This window comes from Bos javanicus, chromosome 3 (genome assembly GCF_032452875.1).
Source record: "Bos javanicus breed banteng chromosome 3, ARS-OSU_banteng_1.0, whole genome shotgun sequence".
In the NCBI taxonomy this organism is placed as follows: domain Eukaryota; kingdom Metazoa; phylum Chordata; class Mammalia; order Artiodactyla; family Bovidae; genus Bos; species Bos javanicus.
This window is the reverse complement of record NC_083870.1, coordinates 49,575,832-49,596,499: the sequence shown is the minus strand read 5'-3', so window position 1 is coordinate 49,596,499 and position 20,668 is coordinate 49,575,832. Positions and strand designations below refer to the sequence as shown.

General features: G+C 39.9%; 1 protein-coding gene across 4 annotated transcripts in view; it reads right to left on the bottom strand.

The window, feature by feature from the left end:
• ARHGAP29 (Rho GTPase activating protein 29) overlaps window positions 1-20,043 on the bottom strand; it is an 82,444-nt gene extending 62,401 nt beyond the window's left edge. For 2 of the 4 annotated variants that reach the window (XM_061411144.1, XM_061411146.1), the window contains exons 1-2: window positions 7,440-7,525; window positions 1,536-1,772 (exon numbers count right to left, since the gene is read on the bottom strand). In XM_061411144.1, coding sequence (XP_061267128.1) covers window positions 1,536-1,740 — 205 coding nt within the window. In that variant the 5' untranslated portion in view covers window positions 1,741-1,772; window positions 7,440-7,525. Of the gene's footprint in view, window positions 1-1,535; window positions 1,773-5,022; window positions 5,115-7,439; window positions 7,526-19,952 lie in introns of those variants that run through there. The other 2 variants (XM_061411145.1, XM_061411143.1) reach the window with 2 other exon arrangements.
• Between the last annotated feature and the right edge of the window lie 625 nt (window positions 20,044-20,668).

The following is a 20,668-nucleotide window of genomic DNA, read 5'->3' as shown; positions in this document are numbered from 1 at the left end:
ATTTTTTAAAAACCCAGTTAAGAACAAACCTTTATTACATAGCTATGCTTTTTTAAATAAATGGCAGATGCGTCATTTTAATAATGAATCTGTTACTGGTATAATGCTTAATGTATTTAGAATATCTTTCCACAATAACAAAGTAACTTTATTATCATTTAATTATCCAAAGTTAGACTTCAAAATCAAGCTATTTTTTTTCAAAATCAAGCTATTAAAATGAACAGAAATGTAGGTAAATTCTTTTCTAAAAACATATATCTAGTCTCAAAAGAATGACTTACATGATTGTCATTTAAGGGTAAGTCCAATACTAAAATTTTGAGGCTACAATTCAAGTCCAGGTATTTGGGGCATTTCAAATGGAAAATTACAGGTAGGTTAGAAATAAACTCTTAAAAGCAGTATTTATGACAAAAGGCATGGTTTTTTAGTTTCTATTTTTCAGAATGCATATCAGAAAATGAGTATCTAACTTATATTCACAGAAAATATTTACTGAAATCTTATGTCTATGAAACCCCAGAAGGTGTCATATAAATAACCAGGAAACTTCATTTTCTACATCCAGACATACCTTTATGAATATGGACTGAACTGCTATTTATTACAAAAGAATATCAGTTGTATGATTATTAATTGCCATCAAAATTAGATATAAAAGAGGCACAGAAAGTTGAAAGACAAGTACTAAGATCAAGTCAGGGAGTACAGATGTATATAGCTCTTTCTTTCAGGACAATCAAGTCTCAGGTTCTAGTATCCATTTCTAACTAGACAAAAAGTAAATTCTGTGACTCTCTTTTGAGGAAGAGAACAGCAAAACAGAATTAAGTTTGACTTCTGAGGAAAAAATTCACTCAAATCAGTGATTTTAGACTGTTTCAAGAACAATATAGAAAACTGAATCTGCTGAGTCGCTTCAGTCGTGTCCAACTCTGTGTGACCCCATAGACGGCAGCCCACCAGGCTCCCCCGTCCCTGGGATTCTCCAGGCAAGAACACTGGAGTGGGTTGCCATTTCCTTCTCCAATGCATGGAAGTGAAAAGTGAAAGTGAAGTTGCTCAGTCGTGTCCGACTCTAGCGACCCCATGGACTGCAGCCTACCAGGCTCCTCTGTCCATGGGATTTTCCAGGCAAGAGTACTGGAGTAGGGTGCCATTGCCTTCTCCGAACTGAATCTAGGCAGATGTATTAACAATGTAAATTAAAAATATTAGTGTGCTTATTACAGACCAAACAGTGCATTGCTACCATTAACAAGAGGGTTAAAATTCCAAATATCTAAAAATCTCCCATATCAAATGGGTCTTGTTCCCTCACTTCCCAAGCTTTCTACTACGTATTGCACTGTATCTGATTATAACATAGTTTACACTGGAAACATCAAACATTTGGCAAAACATATATAAAACAGCTAAAGCAGAATACTCTGCTTCTACTACTGTGTACATTCTTATATGCAAGCGAGGCTGGCATTTACGATATTACAAACCATCCAGTAAGAAGGCTAAGGGAAACAGAGTCAACAAACCTGAAAGAATAGCTTCCTTCAAATACAGTAACATATGGGAGAACTTCCTGATGTCATTCACCAACTCCTTGATGTAATCAGGATCCAAAATGGCGTTGGAATTTATGGACTTGAGCCCCATCTCAGAAGTTGTAACATCAGTTGAGAGCTGGCCTGTTGACAAAACACGTTTTTTCTTTGTCTTTTTCTGTTTGTAAGCAATCATCCTTTCACATAACAGTCAAAAAAATGGAATTCCTTAAGTGGGAGAGAAAAAAAGAGAGAAATGCAAATATTTCATTAACCAAGGTACCAGGTTTTCACGAATAGCTCAAAGCCCACCTCAATATTCTATTTAAAAAAAAAACAACAAACTCTGTATTACTAATATAGCAACTTCCATTTATTAAGTGCCAATAATCTTGACAAGTCTATGATATGCAGATTCCCAATTCCCAAGTTAGGAAAGTGATTTGGAGGTTAAATGATTTGTCTAAGCTCTCAGCTGATAAATGATGAATTGGTACTTAAAACCACATCTGCCTTGTGACCAAAATCTATGCTCTTAATAAACTTCCTCTTAATTCCTAGGGCACAGAATTTTTTAAGCTATAAAAGTTGTTCTGAAATGTCACTTAGTAGAAGAACATATTCTCCCACTATGACCTCACCTTCAAAAATAAAGGTGAAATATGAGCTTTGAAAATAGAAAGGCCTGTTTTCAAAGTCTCCCTTCCATCATTCCTATGTTTGACCTGACAAACCGTTAATCATCTCTTCTGGGCTTCCCTAGTGGCTCAGATGGTAAAGCATCTGTCTGCAATGCAGGAGACCCAGGTTCAATCCCTGGGTTGGGAAGATCTCCTGGAGAAGGAAATGGCAGCCCACTGCAGGACTCTTGCCTGGAAAATCCCATGGATGCAGAAGCCTGGTAGGCTACAGTCCATGGGGTCGCAAAGAGTCAGACACAACTGACAACTTTGGTGAAGTGCTAGGCGCTCAAGCATGTCTGACTCTTTGTGACCCCATGAACTAAACAACAATACACACACACACTCTGGATTATCACTTTTCATCAAGAATACTTCTCTGTTGAAATTAAGTTCTAAGCATGTCCACAAATCTGACACACTGTTGTTATTCAGTCACTCAGTCGTGTCCGCCTCTTTGCTACCCCATGGACTGCAGCACACAGGCTCCCCTGTCCTTTACCATCTCCCAGAGCTTATTCAAACTCATGTCCTTTGAGTCAATGACGACACACTTGGACTGAACAAATAAATATATGATCACTGGAGCAATATTTTTGGTAATTTCATGGTGATATAATAAAAACACAATCTTTGTTATGACAAAGACTGAGATTTGAATCCTAGCTGAATACTTAGTAACCTGCACAATTTGGTTATAGGCTGTGTGAAGATTAAAAGGGAACATAAAAATTAAAATACTTCATTTAAAACACCTAAACCGGGTACACAGTTGGAACTCAAGGAAAACCTTACTATGTTTCTGCTTCATCCTTACATTTTATCTTCCTGGAATTAAAAGTCCTAACTTTGTTTATATCTCTTGAAATCAAAAGAGAAATGACTCGAGGAATTAAATTAGCTCAAGCATTATCATTGAAATATTTACCAAATGTTTTGTCTTGGATATTTGGATACTTTGAAAATGGTAGAGTGACTAAGGACTTCTGTGAAATTTACAGTAGAAAGTTTTATGGAATATTCATTTCTGGGTTACATGTAAGATATAAAATTGTATCATTTACTCTTTACTATACATTGCCCAACTCCATAGATTACCGCACCCCACCCCCGCCCCAGCCATCCACAGTTTTTTACTCTCTAATTCTATCTCTACTACCACACTAGCTGAATAACCATGATTTCTTGTCTGAGCTACTGCTACTAATTTCCTAATGATTTCTCCACATTCATTCTTGTTCATTCCATAGGTAGTGTCTCATTACAAAGGCATTCATTTTCAAAACATGAATCTCATCATGTTATTTCTCTGTTCAAAACTCTTCCAAAGGACAATGAGAAGCTATCGTGCATCACAAGGTTCAACATGAGATCTGCCTCCTATCTATTTCTGCAATGTCATCTGAAGTCAAATTCCTACTCAACACTCTCAGCATTCTGGCCACCCACACACCTCTTTCTCATTTTTTCAATAATATTTGTTTACCATGACTTGTAGAGAAAATAATTTTATATCAGGAGCTAGTATACATATTAAGTATGTTTGTGTGTGGTGTATGCATGCAGGAATGCATAAACATAAAACAGATACTGGCTAAGGAGCCAGGTGATGTTTTCTTACTCAGATGTTTTCTTTCCTGTTCCATTTCGTTTTTTAAAATGCCAGTTGTAACCCATCAAATTGCTCTGAGACTTACTATGGATTTTGTCCCTACAACCTGAAAAACACCAACTGTTGGACTCAACAGGGTCTTGTCTATATACAGTTCTATTTGCCTGGACTATTCTTCCTCTTTGTTTACTCATTCTGATCTCAGTTCAAAGAAGCCTTCCTGGACCTCCCCTGCCTCATAACCACCACCGCCACCAAACTAGAACAGAATTTCCTGTTGGATGCTTTATAGCATCTTATCCTTTCCATCACTGCACTTATCCAAGTTCCCATAGATGATTCATGTTTCCCTATCCAGACTATAATCTCAAGGCAATCATGATCAATGTTTGCTAACCATGTGTTTGTTCTCTGCTTATAGCAGAATGAGGGATGAAAAACTCAAAACTGTCTGAATAAGTAATGATTTTCCAGGATGAATAATGAACAATAATGAATAAGCAATTTATAATGAATTTATAAACTTTATAATTTTACAAAATTTTAATTAATTTTTATAGAAATAAAATGGTTAACTCTGGTTTGTTTCAGTGTCTTGAATGGAAAATAGAAATTGTTTTTAAAAATCTGTCTCTAAAATAGTATCTTTCAAAAAAAGAACGGCATATAAAGTTGAGTAAAGGCAAGGGTATATAAGACTGAAATCAAAGGTGGATTTCTATTACTGTTCCTCTACTTCCGATTATTAAATAAGGTGTCCTGACACTTCTTTAATAACATTTAAAAGTCCTTTATTCAATATTGTTATCCTCAAATCATTTCTGGAAATGCAATTTCTACATTTACTCTAGTTTCAAACCTATCTAACATTAATTCTTAAACGTGTAAATAACTTCTAAAATGAACTTAGGACAATTTAGGGGGCACTATTATACCTAAGTCTCCCCTCCAACAAAAACAAAATAACACTCAAGTGTCTTGTTTGGGCAGCTCTTTTACAAACCATTAATTTAGAAGACTATTTGCCTAAGTTATCACTTTTTCAGCTTACTTAGTAAAGCCACTGTGATTAATTTTGATGGCTTTTAGTTTAGTAAATTAGAAAAGTGGTCATTGTCACTGGTAAAAAGATGGTTATAAGTTTTAAAGCGTGTATCACAAGCTTCAAATAAAACAAATCACCCACCTCAGTAAAACTATTTTACTTCAATTGTCAAATTAGTAACTCAAAGTTATAGAGTGTTTCAAAAATGCTTGAACATTTTTAGTCAAGACTATCTGTAAACAAACAAAAATGATGGGGATGTGAGGAGTCAGCATTATGGTGAGTAATGTACTACACTTTATTTTTACTATATACACTTTACTACTTTTCATATTTCAAACTAAAAAAAGGAAACAATACAGTTGAAAAAATGTTAACATAAAGTTAATCCATACTTTCACAAAACTGAACTATGATGAAGCGACTTAGCAAGCAAGCAAGCAGTGAGAAAGTTTGGAGGATATACACTTTCCAAGATCACCCACATTACTTTCTCATGTCCCAAAATGAACCTCTAGCTGGTGGGAACATAAAATGTAGTTACCAGATACTGTAACTGTAAATTTAATTACATGAGATAATAATACGGAAAGCACACTTAGCACAACACTTGGTTCATCATGAAGGTGCAATAACTATTAGCCATTATCATTAGCAGTGCTTTACTGCAGGAGACTGTAGACATACGTAAGTAATGAACAACATGTGGCTTCATTACAATATATCTGTAAATTGTGACCATGAAATATAGGACTGGAAACAATTCCAGAAACGTCACTGACTTTGTGGAAGCCTACTAAATATGACTTCCAAGTGAAGTTTGAACTGTGCAAACAGATTGTTGAGCAAAATATTTGTGAAACTCTTCTAATTCTCTTGCATTTCTTCCAACTCCAAGTCATCAATATAAAAAAAACACATATTATCCACTTCACAAAGAGCTGTGTAGCAAAGAGAAAACTACTGTGCAAAACTATTTTCTCTGTATGTTCCAAATTCTAAGTAATATGTGCATCAGAAATGTGAACACTAACTTCTGGTACCCTGGAATGTGTCTTTTCCAAGACTTCAGTAGACTGCGTTTATCAAATGTTCTTGCCTCACGTTCCTCCACCCCAAATGTCTCCTTACAAAAGTATTTTCATTTTAGGCACCGGGCTGCCTAATTGAAAACTGAAACAACCTCAAATATCTGTATTTAATTCCCAATCTTACCATTTCTACCTCAGGAAAAATTGCTATATATTTTAGAAATCTGCTATTTCGACACAATTTCTGATTGGTAAGAATCTTAGAGATGTTAAAAAAAAAAATCAGGAAAATTCACCCTGGAGGTCTTTTTAAATGCACTTCTCACTAAAAGAGAAGAGGGGAATGTTGAAAACTTTTATCAGTAATATGCAAATAATTAATTTCTAAAGGAAGGCATGCAATACTCGTACACTTCATTCCAGTGCAGTCAAAACTCAGCACGTTTAAAGAAGATGAAGCTGCCCAACCTCCCACGCCTCCAGAATGTCTAGCATTCCTGACGGGCAGGGCTCTCCCTTGACCAGCCAAAACTACCCAAAGCCAAAGACCACGTTCCCCATTTCAGCGTTTAAACAGAGTGGGAAAATGGAGCAACCAAAAAGTGTGTCCGGCTTTGATAGCGATGGACAAGAGATACCGTCTAGGAGACGCCTGGAGAAGGTGCACTCAGCTCCCGCCTTTAGCAACTAACAATCCTGCTCTCCGAAAAGTTATAAGCCCAATTCCGTCTTGAGGAAGACAGTCAAGAAAGATGAACATGGAGACAAGAGGTTCGTGAGTTACTAACAGCTGCAGTATGAAACGTCTCAGGCTTGAAAATTCAGCCGTCAAAAAGGAAAAAAAAAAAAAAAAGTCCAGCCCTTAAAACGTCCACAGCAGACCTGGGAAAGACCATTGAGGCTTACGCGGCCTCGGAACGAAAAACCCCTCACTCAGCCCAAAAGACAGAGACGAAAACAACGCAACCACGGAAATCCTAAAATCGGGAATGAGACCCAGCTGAAGAGACGACTGCTGTCAGGGCAGGTGGGGTAGGACGGGGTCAGATCAACTCTGTAGCGACAGAGAGCACAGATTCTGGAGCAAACCTGCCTGAGTTGAAGTCACACTGCCAATTACTAGCCTGTGTGTTCTGACACGTTTTTCCCATCTGAAAAATTAGTTAAATAATCGTGGAACTCTCAGGAGGTTAAAATGTGTAGCGCACTTAGGAAACAGCATGCCGAACGTGGGACACGCTAAGTGTTTGCTTTTATTATCTTCTTCATCCGCTCAGGGCCACCGCTCGTGCCCTCCCGGCTCCCCCTCCGCTGCCGCGCCCCTCGTCCCGTCCGACCCTCCCGGAGGACCAGGAGTCCTGGGCACACCGAACCGGCCCACCGCCGCCGGTCATCAGCGCACCCGCAGTGGCCTCCACTTCCCGCCGCCGCCTGGGCCGCCCGGACCCTAGACGTCAACTCGCCGGTGACCCCAATGCCCTGCCTCGGCCGCGGCAGCTGGAGCGAGCGCCGCCATCCGACACTCACCGCGGCGCTCCATCCCGCGTCCCGGGCGCGGACGCCCGCCCGACACTCACGGCCATCACGGCCGCCGCCGCCGGCCCCATCCCCCACGGCTTTCGGACGCCCGGCCAAAGCCGCCGCCGCCGCTGCGGCCCCTGCAGCTACCGCCACGACCGCGCCAACCCCGGCCGCCCCGCCCCCGGCCTCGCGCCTCCCGCCCCCCGGAGCCCAGCCCATTGGTCCGCGCGCCCGGGTGGGGGCGGCCTCTGGTTCACGCGCCTGGGGTTCCGACGGTCAGCTGCACCTTGGCCGGCTGGCGGTCCTGAGCGCTGCAGGACGTGTTAGCAGCCCCGTGTGGCTTGTGGCAGAACGGGCGGAGGAACCTTAGGAATAGGTCACCTGATGACTACATCTGACAAACGAAAATTTCTTGGATGAACAATCTACATTTTTTTATGAGGTACTTCTTTTGACGACCTCGTCCCTCTCTCTCCAACTCTTAAGAAAACAAAAACACGATCCAAAGCAGGTAAAAGTGTAACACAAGCCTGACTCCTTTTCAGAAAAATAAACTTCCTCAAAACCAACTAACTACTCTACCCTCTGTACAGGGTCCTATTTCCCACTTAGACCTATATTATTACTTCAATTGCACTTGCAGACTCGCTCGGAATGAGAAAAAATGTCTGCGAAAGATGGAATAACTAAAGAAAGCAGCAGGGGCCGAAAGCACATAGGTTTCCACATCATTCTACTCAGGAAAACAAGCCTTATCAGTTATCTTCATGCTGGAACATTCAGAAAGAACTGAAGAACTGATGGAGAAACAGGGCTCATGGGGAGGGTAGGGTGGCTAAGCCTAGTGTTGGAGGCAGAGGAAAAAAATGGTCACACGGGGAGAATGCAGAAAAAGACAAGTGTGAGGAAGAAGAGTAAGCGGAAACTGCGGAGAGAGGCAAAACCAAGGAAGACAGAAACAAGTGAGGGCAGAAAGAAGATAACGAGAAAAAAAAGAGAAAAGAGCAGCCACCTACTTCCAGAAACAGAAAAAGGAAGTGAGCACGATAGAGCCAACAAATGAGGTAGCAAGACAGGGAGAAAATACTCACTGGCAAAGAGAAGAGGAACACCTCTCGTATCTTTGAACTCTTTTACTAAAAACAATGTTGGGGAAATAAAGCAAATTTGGCCCTTCAGGTGCTACTTTATAAAAGATAAATCTGAAAACGCTCAGCTCCTTGGTTACTTTAGCTCCACATTGGAATTTTCAGATTCAACTTACACAAATTTACCCTTCAAACTTCAAAAACAACAGTATCAAGGACATGCCATAGATACTAAGGAAACCCTAAATCCAAACTCTCCTAACCACACTTAAAAAGAACAACGCGCCATGGACTCTCACCATGGAAACTGATGATGCCCTGAACTGAAACAAACTAATGAGAGGTCAGGGATCCCAGTCCAAAAGGCGGCTGGAGCACTGCAACCCTAATTAAATCCTAAGAAAAGGTTTGGGGAAGAAATATAAGAAAGTTACTCAATCTCAAACACTCTTTTATATCTATTTTAAAATACCTGTATATTAGCATAGAGAAGGAAATGGCAACCCACTCCAATATTCTTACCTGGGAAAGGCTAGAGTCTGGAGGGCTAGTCTATGGAGTCACAAAAAGTCAGACACAACTTAGGGACTAAACAATAATACATGGTTGCAAAATATGGATCATACTTAATATAATGCTTTTTACTTAAAAAATAAAATACCTGTATATTAATAATTTTGTACTCTTACTCCATTAATCACCACTCCCTTAATAAAGAGGATTGTGTTCCTTATTAAAGTTAAACTGACAATGTTGTGCACGAGGTCCTCATGTGTGAGGTAGAAGCGGTGGTGTGAAAAGACAGAAAGGAGCACATGGGAGGGAGGGAGAGGAAAAACACCATGAGAGATATGGGAGGGTGAGAAACAATCCTGGAGAGGAGAGAAAGAAGACCAAGAAAGATTCAGGGACAAGTTAAGGCAGAGAAAATAAGATGGAGACAGAACAGGGAAGACAGAAAGAGAAAGAGAAATAGGGGGACTACCCACTAACAAGAAAAGGAAGACAGACACTTCTCACACCCAAACAATTCTGGGCAAGTGATCCTAATTAAGCCCCTAGGTTGTTACTGGAAAAGAAAAATATGAGAACCTCAGGCTCCTCAATTACTTGGGCTCTACTATCATTTTGCAGATTTAATTTTTGAAAACTTACCCATTAAACTTTAAACATAACTGTGTCAAGATAAAAAGAACTAACAATGCTAGGGACATCTAACAATCAAATGCTCCTTCAAATCCTACTGGAAGAGAATGATGCACCAGAGACACTCATCATGGAAACCACTGAGGACTAAACTGAAAGACACCAATGGGGAAGGGAGGAAAGCATTCTAAAGCCATGGAAGGTAGAGGAAGGGTAACCCTCAGAGCTCAACAGAGGGAAGTCCGCCCGCTGGATCTGCTCTGGGTTAACCTCAAGACCCTTCCCACTGATCTACCTTTAAACCATATCAAAACAGCCAACTATTGTGCACAGAACCAACAGAGTGGCTCCTTGAAGAATACTGGACGATTAACTTATAAGTACTGTTATCTTAGGGAAATTTTGAGAAGTCTCTCAATCCCAATCCTCCTCTTAAATCTTTTTTAAAAATGTATTATCTGTCATCTTTTCTACTCTTTTTCCTTAGTAAGGAGGAACAGGGTATTTGGAAACAGTGAAAACTATAGTTCACTTTTAAATTAAAGGGTTATTTTATTAATTCTCCCTAATTTACATTTTGTTTAAAGAAATTTTACATCACACAAGTGAGTTTCTAGTATGAAAAAGTACACTATTAAAACAAAACCTTTCTGCAACTCTAAAATTTTTGGTTTATAATTAAATCATAAACCATTTTAAAAAAAGAAAAAGTAAAACCATCTGTATATCTATCAAAGAAGTCCAATATCTTAAAATTGTTTTTACCATTTTACATTATTATTGTCTCAAGTATTTTTCCCTTCTAAAACAGAAATTCTTATCCTCTGTGATGTTACTTTTCTGTCACTCTGAGAAACTTCAACTTCCATACTGTTAAAATCTTTTCCATGTGTTCTCTTCAGTGTTAACATTTATAATAAGTATTCCTATTTTTGCTGGGTAGGGATCTTCATATTCCTGAAATTGATTCTGTAGCTACCTAGCATACTTTTCATAACAGAACATTGTTCCAAAAACATTTTACAGTGTCTGTAGACACCTTTGGTTCTCACAGCTGGGAAGGAATCGTACTGACATCTAGTAAATAGAGGCCAAGGATGCCGCTACACATCCCACCTGCACAAGAGAGCACCCCTCAACCCTACGTCCACCCCAGCAGAGAACTACCTAGCCCCAAATGGCCAAAAACTGCCAAGATTGAGAAACTCTGCTCTAGATCCAATTACCACTTTATAAGTAATACAGAAGACAAGAGAATATGTTAAATTACATCACAGGATGCACTCAGTAAAGTCTAGACTGTGCACCATTTTATAGAGCAAACAACAGTTTCTTAAATAAACTGTACTAAAATGATGAAAAAAATTTCCAGATTTTAAAAAAGTCTTAAAATTTTGACTACATCAATGCAGGAATAACTGAGATTTGCCCTTCCACTATATTATTTTCATACATCAGACTATAAACAGCACAGGACCATGATCCTGGAGAGATGGAATCACAAACAAATGAGGTGATCCCTACAAGTCACCCCAACTTTCTGCCTGGAGGCACATTCTAGACCATGGAACAGAAGGAGGAAGCCAAACAGAGTGTGGTGCTCTTGTTGAGGAAAGAGCAATCATAGCTCTGGGATCAGTACAACAGAGTACCAGAGAGGAAGAAGGTAGGCAGAGAAAGAGCTCCAGAAATCTGCATAGGCAACTCCTTAATTTTCTTGCTGAATTGAAAGCTGTATATGTATAGGGTGAATCCCCACAAGGATGGACAAAGAATTTCCAAGGAGCTGTAGCTGAACAATTTCCAGGGCTCTCACAAGGCTAGGAAACCTCTGAGTTTTCATCAGCCAGAGCAGAGAGATCTATGGAATACTTAAGGAGAGATCCCAGAAGGACATGTGTTAGTAGTACATGGAGACCAGCCCTAATAAAATAATATTCTAGACTCACCTCAAATGAAGCTTCAACACAAGCCTCATTTTGTAAATTTCTTTTAAAAAAAAATACTGACATTTAAAACAAATATAATAGCAATCTGTGTGGCATTTACAACATATGTAGAATAGGAAAAAGTATCACAATAACAAAAACTAAGGAAGGAGGGAAATGCAAGTAAGGTTCTTACACTATATGTGAAATATCATATTATTATTTGAAAGCATATTATAATAAATTTAAAATGTATATTAAATCTTCAGAGGTACAGTTAATAAGCCAACAGTAGTTAGGAAATGGCAACCCACTCCAGTGTTCTTGCCTGGAGAATCCCAGGGACGGGGAGCCTGGTGGGCTGCCGTCTATGGGGTCGCACAGAGTCGGATACAACTGAAGTGACTTAGCAGCAGTTATAAATAGAATTTCAAAAAATTGGTCAATCCAAAAGGAGGCAGAACAAGAGGAAAAGAAACAAAGAACAGATGAGAAAAATTAAAGACAAACAGCAAGACGATAGGCTTAAACCCAATCATATCAATAATTACATTAAATATAAATTATCTGAACACCCCTATAAAAAGGCAGCACTGGTCAAATTGGACAACTGGACAATCTCCAAAAAAGTTAGATTCAATTACATACTGATTTCCCAGGTGGCACTAGTGGGAAAGAACCTGCCTGAAAATGTAGGAGACATAACAGACATGGGTTCCATCCCTGGGTGAGGAAGATCCCTTAGAGAAGGGCATGGCAACCTGCCTGAAGAATACCAGAGAGGAGTCTGGCAGGCTACAATCCATAGGATTGCAAAGAGTCAGACATGACTGAAGTAACTTAGTACACACAATTACAAACTGCCTGTAAGAAAGAGACATAAAATACAAAAGACACAAGTAGGTTGAAAGTAAAACATCACAAAAAGATACACCAAGTAAATACTAATCTTAAGAAAGCAGAAGCAGTTTTTAATCTGACAAGGATAAAGAGTAACATTTTATAACAGTAAGAGTCAATTCATCTTAAAGACATGATCTTAAAGTGTATGCACCTAAAAATAGACCTTCAGAATATATAAGACAAAACTTGATAGAAATGTAAGGAAAAATAGATAAATCCCAATGATGGTTAAGATTTCAATTATCTTCTCTCATTAACTGATAGGATAATAAGAGAAAATCTGTAAGGATATAGAAAATTTAAACAATACTATCAATCAACTTGACTTGCCTGACACACATTTATAGAAAATTCTACCCAATGACAGAATACACAGTCTTTTCAAATACACAAAATATTCACTAAGATATATGTAGGACCATACAGCAAGTCCCAATAAATTTAAGAGAACTGAAATCATACAGTGTATGTTCTCTGACCCAAACAAAATTAAATATAGACTAAATAACAGTAGGAAAATCACCAAATATTTGGAAATTATAAAATATATTTTTAAATAATCCATGGGTCACATTTTCCCAAGGCAAATTTGAAAATAGTTTGAACTGAATAAAAATGAAAACACAATATTTCAAAATGGGTAAGTTACACAGTAAAAGCAGTAGTTAGAGAAATACACTGTTTTAGATACCTTATTAAAAAGAAAGGAGGGTCCATATGCAGCAACATGGATGGATCTAGAGATTGTCAGACTGAGTAAAGTCAGACAGAGGAGAATTATCCTATGGCATCCCCTACATGCAGAATCTAAAAAGAAATGATACAAATGAACTTATTTACAAAACAAAATCAGACTCACAGAGAACAAACTTATGGTTGCCAAGGGGGAAGGATGGCGGGGAAGAGATAGGGAGCTTGGGATCCACATGTGCACACTGCTATATTTAAAATGGATACCAACAAGGTCCTACTGTATAGCACATGGCACTCTGCTCAATGTTATGTGGCAGGCTAGGTGGGAGGAGAGTCTGGGGGAGAATGGATACATGTATTTGTATGCCTAAGTCTCTCTGCTGTCCACCTGAAACTATCACAACATTGTTAACTGGCTATATGCCAATATAAAATAAAAAGATTTCTAAAAATAAATAAAATACTTGAACAATGAAAAAGAAAGGAGGATCTAAAATCAATGGTTTAAGCTTTTACTTCAAGCTATAAAGCAAAGAGCAAATTGAACAGCAAGTAAGTAAAATGAAGGAAATAATGGTAAGAGTAGAAATCAGTGATTTCTTTATTTTCTTGTGCTCCAAAATCACTGTGGATGGCGACTGCAGCCATGAAATTAAAAGACGCTTGCTCCTTGGAAGAAAAGCAATGACAAACCTAGACAGCACATTAAAAAACAGAGACATTACTTTGCCAACAAAGGCCTGAACAGTCAAAGCTAGGGTCACAAAGAGTCGGACACGACAGAGCAACTGAACAACGACAACAAAGAAATCAGTGATATGGAAGACAGGTAACAGAGAAAAACCAATGTAACTGAAAGTCGGTTCTTTGAAAAGATAGATTAAATAGATATATATCTTGCTGAACTGATTAAAAAATAAAGTGAGAAAACACAAATTACTAATATCATGAATGAAATAAGGAGCATCAGTACAGACCCTACAGATGTTAAAAGGGAAACGAGACTATTATAAACTTTGCCAAGAAATTCAAATCTGATAAAATGGAAAAATTTCTTGAAAGACACAAATAACCAGATCTAACACACAAAATAGAAAATCTGGGGTAACTTTATATGTACTTAAAGAAATGGATTCATAATTTAAAATACCTCACAAAGAAAACTGCAGACCCAGATGGCCTCACTAATGAAATCTATTGAACTAGATAAAATAGTCCTACAGAAACTCTCAAAAAATAGAAGAGTTGGGAAACCTCCCAACTCATTTTATAAGGTCAGTATTACTCTGATACTGAAAGCAGACAAATATATTACAAGAAAACTACAGATCAAATTTCCTAACACAGTATTAGCAAGTCAAACCCAACAATATTTAAAAGAAATAACACATTAGAACCAAGAAAGGTTTGTCTCAAGAATCAAGCTTAGTTTAATAGTCAATAGACGAAAAAAACATGTGATGATCTTAATAAATGCAGAAAGAGCATCTGACAAAATTTTGCAAACTTTCATAATTAAAGCAGTCAGCAAAGTAGGAATAGAAAGGAATTTTTTCAACCTTTTAAGAGGCATCTACAAAAAATCTACAGCTAACATCTTGGTCAATAATGAAAGACTACCTATGTTTTCCACTTTAAGATTAGGATCAATATTGTTACTGGGCTTCCCTGATGGCTCAGATGGTAAAGAATCTGAGTCTGCAATGCAGGAGACCTGGGTTCAATGTCTGGGTCAGGAAGATGCCCTGGAGATGGGAATGGCTACCCACTCCAGTGTTCTTGCCTGGAGAATTCCATGGACAAAGGAGCCTGGCAGGCTACATACAGTCCATGGAGTCGCAAAGGGTTGGACATGACTGAGGAACTAACACACACTATTGTTACTGATGGTCTTAGACAGTACAAGAGAACAAGAGAAAAAAATAAAACACATTCAGATTGAAAAGGAAGAAGTAAAACACTTCATTAAAAATTGACATGTTTGCATATCTCAAAAACTCTAAGAAACCTACAAATGAGTTACTGCAACTAATAAATGAATTTAGCAAGGCTACAGAATATAGGGTCAACATATTACAATTTTATTTCTAAATACTAGCAACAAACAATTGGACAGTGACGTCTTAGAAACAAATACCAATTATAATAACATCAAAAAATCAGATATTTTTAGGAATAAATTTAACAAAATATGTCTAAGATCCTAAATTTAAAACTATAAAACTTTAGTGGCAAGAAATTAAAGAAGTAAATCAATCAGTAGATATGCCATGCTCATAGACTGGAAGACTCAAAACTGCTGAAGACTTTCGTTTCCCTCAAAGTGATGTGTCATTTCAAGCAATCCCAAACAAAATCTCTCCTAGGTTTTTGCAGAAATTGATAGGCTGACTCTGAAATGTATATAATATGTAAAAAATCTAAGCAGCCAAAAAATTTTTGAAAAAAGAACAGATTTGGAAGATCCATGTCTGATTTTAAGATTTACTATAGAGTTACAGTTGTCAAAACAATATGATATTATTATAGAGAGTGAAACAGATCAACAGAATAGTCTACAAATAGACCTACATATTTTCAAAAGGTGCTAAAGTAATTCAATAGGGGGAAAGGTGTTCTTTTCAATAAATGGTACTGAAATAACTTGATAGCCATATGAGAAAAAAATGATCCTTACTTCAGAGCATACCCTAAAGTTAACTCAACATGTATCATAGACCTAAATGTATTATCTAAAACTATCAATCTTTTAAATACTGGAGCTGGAAGAGGCAACTGCATATTTTTATTTAAAAAAATTATGGGGGGACACAGCCATGCCCAGCTGTTTATGTACAGTCGTTAGCTTCTTTTGCCCTACAACAGCAAAGTTGAGTGGTTGAGGTACTGTAGCCTGTAAGCCTAAAATATTTATGATCTGGTCCTTTAAGAATATGTTTGAGGATCTCTATTCTAAGAAAACTTGGATAGAAAACCTAGGGAACAATTTCTTAGACACAAAAAGCAAGAACCATTAAACAAACAAACAAACAACTGGTTAACTAAACTTCATTGAAATGTAAAGCTTCTGCTATTTGAAAGACAACTGTTAAGCCCACAAATCGGGAGGAAATACATGACAAAGGACTTGTATCCAAATTACATCAATAACTCTTAGCTCAATAATAAAACAAACAGCACAAGAAATTAATTAGTAAAAGATCTGAACAGATACTTCAAAAAAGAAGATACACAACTGGGCAGTAAGCACATGAAATAGTGCTCAACATCATTAGTATCAGGGAAACACAAATTTAAGCCACAATGAGATACCACCAGATGTCTACTGGAATTCTCAATTTCAGCTAGAGTGAAATCTGGGATAGGAAGAATGTACAGCAACTAAAACTCCCACACACTGGTGCTATACAAGGTACACACCACTTTGGAAAACAGCCTGGCAGTTCCTTATACACATGAACATACATTTACCATAAAAGCCAGCAACTCTACTCCCTTATCTAACTCCCCAAAATGAAAAATACATTCATCCAAAAACTATACACAAATGTACACAGCAACTTTTTTCATGATAGTCAAAAACTGGAAACAATCCGAGTGCCAACAGATAAATGCCAACAGCCTTACAAGGGAATACTACTCAACAATAAAATATCTATAACAGCAAAAAACCATGGGTGAATCTCAAAAACATCGTGCTAAATGAAAGTCAGGCACAAAGAAAAGATGAACCAAATTCTTAGTAACAAAAAAGCAGGAATGGCTGCCTGGTGACTGGGCTTGTAGTGTGGAAAGTGGGGGGAGTTCTGCATGTGAGACTTTTTTGAAATAATGGAAATGTTCTATATCTTGATTATGGGGATTACATGAGTGTATACAATTGTCAAAACTCACTCATACTGTATAAAAATCTCTTATTATTTTAGTACTCAGGGAATATTAGGTAAATTAAAAGTAAAATTGTAAGGTTGCTATTCCCTCCTCCAGAGGATCTTCCTAACCCAGGGATGGAACCCACGTCTCTTACATCTTCTGCATTGGCAGGCATTCTTTTCCACTAGCGCCACCTGGGAAGCCCACAAAATTCCAGGAAGTTCTACTGAAATAATCCCTGAATTCAACTTTTTCTCTCCCTTAATATTTTTCAAAATATTTTCCATCTTCTTCCTTAGAAAGAAAGTCTATGATATTTGAAAACTTTCTCAGGGATAAATACTGGAGCATTTTTTGAGAAAAAGAAAAAACCTTATCCCAGGGAGGCAGTATCATCAAAGGGCTCTTGCTTATCAGAGTAAAAGATAAAGACAAAGCAGAAAGTACAAACCGTCCACAAAAATCCTCATCATATCCAAACGTGTTGTTAACCCTCCTTTTAAACCTCCTTATTTCTTTACACAGGGATGTATCTTTCTGTGTTGTGGCTCATCATTATACTGGAGATAGGTGGGAAATCAAAAACAAAGTAGCCATCAAAGCAGAATCATAGAAGCTGACTGATGATACTCTTGTATGTGTGCATTACGATAACCAGCAACTCTGCAAAGAAGGATCATTTGGCCTTCTGTGCTTATTAAAATCATTCTCTTAATTGACTTCAATCTCACAAAAAAATCACTTCTTCCAAAAAGCCTTTTCATTTCCTCTACTGAAAATAAGTCATTCCTTTACTTTCCCATAGGACATTCAACATACTTTTCTCAGGTAACCCAAGATATTATGCCTTGGGCCCTATTTATTTGAAATTACCTGCTTCTACCCAATAGACTGAAAGTTTCTCTAACATAAAGTGGTGTCAAACTAAATTTTCTGAGTGAATGCTGAATCAATCACCAATGGTACAGGAATGAAAATCTTTCCAGGGAACCTTTTGGTCATGAGCTTTGTTCAAGCAGTACTAACGACTGAGACCAACAGCAGTGGCTGAAGCAGCGCACATTCCTAGATCAAGGGCTTTTACCACTGGGAAGAGAAGGTGCTGATAATTTAGCGGATATTCTATTTTAGGGAGGTGGGTAGAGCAGGAATGACCAGCCACCATCGATTCCATGAACAGTGCTTTCTTCATCTCAGCCAGAGTTTTACTTCCTGCCAATTTAGGAACTGAAAAATTTTCAACTCAGACCTATCTTACTTCTCTTCAAATCCACTCTAGACTTTTTCTCAGAATCAGGAGACTAAGGCTATTTGAACCATAAAGCTAATGAAGCTTAAGTGTCCGGGTTCCTCACTTGCTTAGTTCCTACAATCAGGAAGCATTTCCAAGTATACATTCCTGGCAAACTGCCTGAAGAAATCTCTGAAGAAAGGGATTTAAATCTCCAAGACCCATAATTTGTTGCGATTTCTTTACTCATTCTAAATACTCACTTTCGTACTTAATTATGAATTATTTTTCTTGAACAGGAAACTACCCCCCCACACACACTTCCTCAAACCGAACAAGGAGGCGAAGCTAATTCCCAAAAAGAAGAGAAAAGTAAAAGGTAAATGTCAAACAAATAGTTCTTTGGTTATTTTGGCTCCAGTGCCGTGTTGCAGCTTTCACCTCCTAACAGAGAGATCCACCATTAGAGGTGGATAGGGGATGTCAACGACCAAAAACAAAACAACAGTCCATGAGGGTAGTTGGTAAACAAACCTCACCCTCCCCTCTAAAGAGGAGTGGAGATGAAAAAGCGAGATGGACCCTGGAAATGTCAGAGGGGGCTCAAAGACAAGGAGACTCCCTGGCTACTTTGTTCAAGGCAAAGGAAGGCCTTCCCTCGGGCCAAGGTTTGGACTGTGGGACCTGGGACAGCCCGGGAAACAAGCTCACAGGGATACCCTCTCCTGCTCTCCTCCTGGGAGCTGCAATCCTCCGCCTGTCAATTTCTATTCTGCAAAGCACAGGGCTTACCCGAGGACCAGGCTGGGATAGCGGGTGCGTGTGTGCGCGTGCGAAGGAACAGCTACAGGGGTGTGACAGAAGGGTCGGAGTGGTGGGAGAGAGAGGGAGTGTGAAGACCGACAGAGACGCACCGGAGCGGGGCACTTGGGTAGAACCGGAACTGAGTGTTTTTCTACTTTTCATTACCGCTCCCCCCGCCAAATAAATAAATAAACAAACAGTCGGGCCTAGGTGAGGCGAAATGTGATAAGAAAAGGAAGACAGGCAACATGAAATGTCTTGTTATTTCACCTCAGCTTTCGCATTTGTCAGACAAAAATTTGAGAAAATGGCACTAAACTTCCAAAAAGATCCCAAGTAAGGAACACCAAAGTGAAGACCCGGTTAAGGAAACCAAAAGCGGGGGCTGCGGCGGGGGGGTAAGAGTGCGGGGCAGGGAGGGTGAAGAAGCCCCTTCCAGAATTCCGCTTAAAGGCGGATGAGCGAACATGGTTAGAAAAGGGAGAGGGGCTGCAGGACACTCGAGGGGAACTGGAAAGGGAGGAAAGTCCACCCCGAGACTCTCTTCCCCAGATACCGGGACGGCGTCGCCTAACTGGGGGCACCGGGGTCCGCGGATACCTGCGACGCCCTCTCTAGCTCTCCCCGCTCTCCCTCCCCTGCCGCTCCCCTCATCCGCTAGGACCCCTCCCGGAGGACCAGGAGTCCTGGGGGCACCGGCCCGGCCCGCCGCCGACCCTCAGCGCAGCCCGCAGGCGCTTCCAGTTCTGGCCGCCTTCTGGGCCGCCCGGACCCTGGACGGCAATTCGCCGGTGACCCCAGACCCCTGCCTCAGCCGCCACGGTTGGTGCGAGCGCCGCCACCCGACACTCACCGCGGCGCTCCATCCCGCGTCCCGAACGCGGACGCCCGCCCAACACTCACGGCCGCCGCCGCCGCCGCCGAGGGCTGGAGATCGCCGCCCCCATCCCCCACGGCCCGCGGACGCCCGGCCAAGCCGCCGCCGTCGCCGCCGCCGCCCCTGCAGCTACCGCAACGACCGCCCAGGCCCCGACCGCCCAGGCCCCGGCCTCGCGCCTCCCCCGGGGCCCAGCCCATTGGCCTGCGCGCCCAGGGGGCGGGGCCGGACGCGGGCGGCAGGTGGGGGCGGCCTCTGGCTCTCGCGCGCGGGGCTCCGACGGTCAGTTGCGCTTTGGCCTGCTGGCGGTCCTAATACCTGCAGGACGTGTTAGCAGCTCTGTGCGGCTTGTGGCAAGACGGACGGAGGAACCTCAGGAATCAGTCACCTTTTACACCCTCCAGCAGGGAGCAGGTCCTTGTTGGTTAAGTGCACATTTCTCAGGTGGACACACAGTCAGAAATTTGGTGTTCAATTTGTTTGATCCTACTCCTTGCCACATCCTCCTTACCCGTTTAGGAACAAAAATACATTTTATGTTTACCTTTAAAATTGCCACACTCTTTTCTTTGTTGACTGTCATTTTCAGAAAACTAAATTACACAAAACATCAACCATTATGTAGAATACCTGACTCGTGGGAGTTGCTCAATGAATGCTGCTGCTGCTAAGTCGCTTCAGTCGTTTCCGAC